The sequence below is a fragment of the Corvus brachyrhynchos genome, unplaced genomic scaffold (genome assembly GCF_000691975.1).
Source record: "Corvus brachyrhynchos isolate BGI_N302 unplaced genomic scaffold, ASM69197v1 scaffold239, whole genome shotgun sequence".
In the NCBI taxonomy this organism is placed as follows: Eukaryota; Metazoa; Chordata; class Aves; order Passeriformes; family Corvidae; genus Corvus; species Corvus brachyrhynchos.
Window position 1 is genome coordinate 10,119,846 of NW_008246057.1, and position 6,000 is coordinate 10,125,845.

General features: G+C 35.5%; 1 protein-coding gene across 1 annotated transcript in view; it reads left to right on the forward strand.

Annotated features, from left to right (window-relative positions):
- The window catches only part of LOC103623494 (metabotropic glutamate receptor 8), a 278,245-nt gene that overhangs the window by 249,483 nt on the left and 22,762 nt on the right, over nucleotides 1–6,000 (forward strand). Inside the window, exon 8 of the mRNA XM_008642594.2 lies at nucleotides 5,832–5,968. Within this exon, the coding sequence (XP_008640816.2) occupies nucleotides 5,832–5,968 (137 nt within the window). The remainder of the gene's footprint in view (nucleotides 1–5,831; nucleotides 5,969–6,000) is intronic.

Consider the following 6,000-nt stretch of genomic DNA (forward strand, 5'->3'; position numbering starts at 1 on the left):
ACTCTTTCCATTTATTCAATTTCAACCTTCTATTTCATTTGTCTCATTAACAAACAGCTTGTTTAATTTTACAGATGCATTTTTCTTCTCTGGGAACTCTCAGTACTGAAAGTTCAAATGGTTATTCTCCCTCTTTTTACTTTCGTAAGAACAATTTAATTCATGTACATCTCTGTAGTACTTTTTCCTTTTATCAGCTGCTTAGAATGAAATGATCATTAAAAAAATTGGAACGCTTAACTCTAGTACTTGAGAATATTTGCGTGAAATAATGAAATAAGAGTTGATCCTATAAATCTGAGGAGTCTTTCCATAAAGCTGAATGCTAAGAGATGGTGCATTCTGAAGTTTTGATACACAATAGTTAATTGTATTATAGTGACTACACAACTGCTTGACTTCCATTCTTCTAAGCCTACTGTTGACTCCAGGCTTACTTCTTTAGATTCACAGCAGATAAAGTAGCTTATGTGGAACAGCTCAAAGGATGAAGACTCATCTTAAGTAATTTTAATTTCAGATTAAGAAAAAAGAAATTAATATCAATCCACAGAAATCTAGTTTCAGAAATAAAAGATTTGTATCTGGTATCAAGCTTTATAATGAAAGCATCTCCACCAGAGTTGGAATATTCTGTAAATGGCGGTTGTGATGCTTATCAGCACAGCCACGTTTCTACACTTTTGTCAAGGTACTGAAGTAGCAGGGCCTCATAATAAGGATTTTTTTTTAAGATTTTCATATAAGAAGAATCCAAGTGTGCTGATTTAATTGAAAAGAATTATTTTTTTTAATAAGGCTCAGCACTGTTCTTAAGAACTTTTATATATTAATCACTTTTATATGCACTTGGCCAGTACTATACATGAACTTGAAGTTCATAAGTCAATCCACTTCTTTTCCACTTCCTGAAAAGTAAAGAGAATTTCACTGGAAGGCATTGGCCAAGTGCATGCTGTAACCTCACAGGGATATAATATTACAGTCTGCAGTACAAGCAGGGATGTTTTAGAATCATGTGAAATGTAACTTGACAAAGTAGGCACATGAAGGATTAGGTAGTTGCTCACCAGCATCTCTAGAATATCAAGGTATATATTTAAAGATTTCTTCAGAAGAATGTGAATTTTCAAGTCCAGTGCACAAAGGACCTGCACTACAATGGTTGCTTATCAGAGGGCGTCCTCCTTGATGTCTGTGTAAGGCATTGAAAATTCAAAAGGATCCATTGCATCCTTGAATCCAATTTAAAAACTTCATACATTTTACCTTTTTTTCCTTCTCTAAATAACTTTTCTGGCTAGTTTAACCTGCATTTTGAAAGGCTCATAAACAGCTGAGGTCACAGACACATTCTGAAATGTCTAGCTGAGGTGCTAGTTTAACATCCAGAGTTGTTTAATGCCAATTGCTGCAAAGTGGGAAGGAGGAGGGAGAATTTCTTTCAGTACCAGAGTATTATTTTATACCTAAAAAATGTAAATATGTCCTTTGCTCAGCAAAGAGATACTTCAGAAGCAGATCTCAAAATAAGTTAGTAACTATGTCTTTATATTAAAAAACCCCAACTCAAGCCAAACCAAACTGAAAAAGATTGTCACAAAGGAGAGATGAAGAAGGTGAAAGCTCACACATGATTTTCCATAGTTAGCCAAGCTTATTATGTCGTCTGGAAATTCTACCAGGTACTTCTGTTTTAGACATCCAGAATAAATTAAAAATTTAGTTAAAATGGTGACAGATTGAATACAATTACCTGAGTCATTCATGAGTTAAAATTACACATAGCAACATAACCACATATAGGATAAAATGTGAAAAGGCTCAAAGATATAGTTTCATCACTTCTTTTTTAGCTACTGTATTAAATGATTGCTTTAAAAATATTTCTAAAATTTATATCAGTGAAATTTTTTAAAAAAAGTAACCTGCTTTCTATTCTCTGTGGTGGTCTACACTAGCATTATAGGAACATTTATCCTAAGCAAAAGTAACATTTTCCCTATGATGGTTTCCAATGAAAGTGGTTCCCAAATGAAGCTAGCCAAGTTCATTCTCTAATATAAATACCTATCCAAACACTATTTGTTGTGGTTTCCCAAAATATTTTTTAATCTAAGCTGGAGTTTATGTAGTTCTGGCTCACTACCTCAGGTCATTGTTGTATTCTGTGTTACTTTCTCTCCACAGTGTGTTAAATTTATCAGGCAGACCTCAATGATCAATAAGAGGAGGATTTAAACACTCTCTATCTTGAACTATGATGCAATTCCCTGCCATGGTAATGATACAGTGTATGCGGCAGTACCAGATATCAAGAATGTTCAGTTCAGTTGTCAGAAAAAGAGGCACTTGTATACTTCCATGGCATTTGTTAGAGTGCTGTATACTGAATCCAGGGTTGCCTCCACACATGCAATTAGTTGTTATGGTCAGCTACAGTGCTTCTCCAAGTGGTTTAATTATCTGATCGCTATACAGTGTTAATCAGTTTTTTCACAGAATTATACACTTTGATGGACTATCCAACACAGTATATTTTCTTAGAAAACCTTTTCAATTTGAGGACTGTCCATTCTCAGATGAACTCAGATCATTAACCATGGCATATTTTTCTTCAGATGAGATTAACGTTTTTTAAGAATACTAATTAACCCTTGGTGGTTTGTTTATAGCCTTGAGGCATCTAGTTTATCCTACACTTTCATTTTGGCCTTACACTTTGAAGGCTCTTGCTACCATCTTGCATTCATTGTTTGGGGAACCATTAGTATAATCCACAAGTTTTCTTCAAATGCCTTTAACCTTTCTTTCCTGGTTATGCAGCTAATAAACCATTGTTTATTAGCACAATCCAGTAATGAATACCTCCTAGCTAGAGTTCATTAAATGTTTCATTCCACAATGGAATATGTGAAATATATATATGTATTCCACAATGGAATATATATATATATATATATATGTCTTAAGATATAAGACATGGATTAAAATAATAGTCTCCTTGTTAACAGAATATACAAGTTATGGCATCATTGAAAAAACACAACCAAATATACTTTACAGCCGGCACTGTGACTGTTACTGTACTTTCTATGGTCTTCTGTTTAACAAAGGGATAGTGGTTTTTCCCAGTGTTAGAGAGTAAATCTTCTGTGACTTATTCCAGCTTTTAGCAAGCCTGACTTTATTAACTTGACAAGGGTTGTTTGACTTTTGCCATATGAGAAAGATCTTGTTGGACTCAGTTGGAGACGCTGCTGAATTTAGCAAGTTGCTATGTCCCTATTGACTGTGGTGCACAGCATGAGATGATGTTTGCTCTAGCTGAGAACACAAAAAAGATGGTTCTGGTCTGGACTAGTCAGTCTCTTTGTACATGTGTTGTGGTTTAACCCCACCTGCAGCTGAGCCTCACACAGACTTGCTCCCTCCCCCACCAGCTGGACTGGGGAGAGACCTGGAAGGGTCAAAGTGAGAAAACAGATGGGTTGAGATAAAGACAGTTTAATAGGTGAAGCAAAAGCTGCACACACAAGCAAAGCAAAATAAGGACTTCATTCACCACATCCTATGGGCAGGCAGGTGTTCAGTCATCCCCAGGAAAGCAGGGCTCCATCACACATAAGAGTGACTTAATGCCATCTCTGCAAATGTCCCTTCTTCCTTCTTCTTCCCCAGTTTTATATGCTGAACATGATGTTATATGCTAGAGAATATCCCTTGGGTCAGTTGGGGTCAGCTGTCCTGGTTGTGTCCACAAGCCCCCATCTCCTTATGCACCCCCAGCCTCCCTAGTGGTGCAGTGGGATGAAAAGCAGAAAACAACTCAAATCTGTGTAAGTGCTCCTCAGCAAGAACTAAAACATCCCTGTGTTATCAACAGGTTTCAGCACAAATCCAAATCAGAGCCCCATATAACCTACTATGAAGAAAATTAACTTTATCCCAAGCAAAACCAGTACAAGATGATATTTCTAAAGCCAGCTATATATTATAGGCTCACACTCATATGGTGAGCATAATAATGTTTTAAGTTCTCATTGGTCTTAAGGGATACAAAGGACATTTCCTATTTGTTCATAAAAATGACAGTTTTTTCATGAGGTCTTCAAATGCTGCTGAGTGGAAAGATGAATTCTATTGTTACTCTAGAGTAATATTTTGAAGGTTACCTCCATAACTATATACCAAGAACAGCTGAGTATGTGTTTATTGGGTGGAAAAAATTTATTGCATCAATCTGCTATGTGAGTAGTGAAGAATAATTTCATTGCTTGAAAAGTTGTAGACTGGGATTTTTCTTGCCCTTCATTCTGTCAAAAGAACTGGGAGCAAAGCACGAAGAGCTTTCAAAATTTTTTTGTTGAGTCTTTTCTATCTTCATGGGGTCTTAAGTCTTTACCACACATAATTTTTGATACTCTTCTTCCATGGTTGCTCACATCCAATTTTTGCAGCCAGAATTTTTCTGGCAGAACTCTGAAATTGGCACAGTATTTAATGTGCCACTTGTCACTCTCAAAATACTGTTTATTTCACTGGATATCAGTTTTATATGAAAGCTGTTATACAAAATGAGAACAAAATACTTTATGGGAGAGAGACAAACAGCCATACAAGAAGAATTTATGCTGAAATCCTAGAGTGTGTAGACTGTTCCCACTTCTACTAGCTTACTTCTGCTTGATAGGCATCCAGAATTTCAAGCTCTTTTTTTTTTTTCCCATTCTCTGGAAGCCACTCACAGTGGACTTAGTGCCTCTAGGTGATACACTAACATGTGTTACAGTGTAGGAATTTTCTATGAACTATTTTCTTGGATGTTTACATGGAGAAGCATGAAAACATCATGGGGGCATTTTGTGGTGGTTTGTGTTTTTCCCCCAGTAAAGAAAAATTTCATCTCCAGACACTGAAATAGAACATTAGCATATGTGAATTTTTCTTCAATGGACCTCAGCTATAAATATGACTCACCTATATACAAAAATTTGGGAAAGGGGTGTAGTTTTGAAAAGTCTCTGTAGGAGTGCAGGTCCTTGATGTCACCTTGAGGGAATTCATAAAAATGTGTTCTAATTTGGCTGGTCTGGTTGCCAAGGTAGATGTGTAGTTTTCAATCTTTGAACATTTTGTTGATTGAAGTAAGAACAGAGTGTCGATTTATAACTTTTGACAGCTTCAGCAATGGCCTTTTCTGTCAGGCAGTGTCATGTATAGAGGAGAGTGCAACAAGCACAGCTGATGCCCTTAATTTATTTTGATAAAATACTTTTGCATAGGTGGTCAGTGCCAGAAACTTAGCATATTAACTGTGACACAATTTAAACATTTGCATTGCAAGGTCTTTTATGAGTATTGGTTCCTAAGTTGATGATATTAATAATATTTTTGTACTTAACAGGGAAATTTTTAATGTAGTTCATTACAAGATTGCTACTATTTTGCCTACTACCAAGTATACACATCCTAAAGTGAAATTATGTCTTTCTTAATTTTAAAAGTAATTTCTTCACTTCTGTTTTATCCTAGAATTTCCTAAAGTTCTATAATACACACACAAAACACCCCCAACCAAACAACCAAACAGCCAGAGAAAAAGACTGCAAAGGATTATATTTTAAAATTATTTTCATAGAATCATAGATAGGGTAGATTTTGTGATGATGATAACGGAATACATTTTGTCTTTGGGAGGTTTTTGAATTTATTATCATACTAGACTTGCACTATGAAGAACCTCTTCAATCTCTAATTAGTATTTTTTCTTTAATATATATTTTTTAATTGCTTTAAAGGTACTTACTGCTTTTAATATTTTTTTTCAGGGAGTGCTGGAACACCTGTTGTCTTCAATGAAAATGGAGATGCTCCTGGACGTTATGATATTTTTCAGTATCAAATCACCAACAAGAGTACAGAATACAAAGTAATTGGTCAGTGGAGTAATCAGCTTCATCTAAATGTAAGTACACTATTTCCCTCAGTATTCTCCTG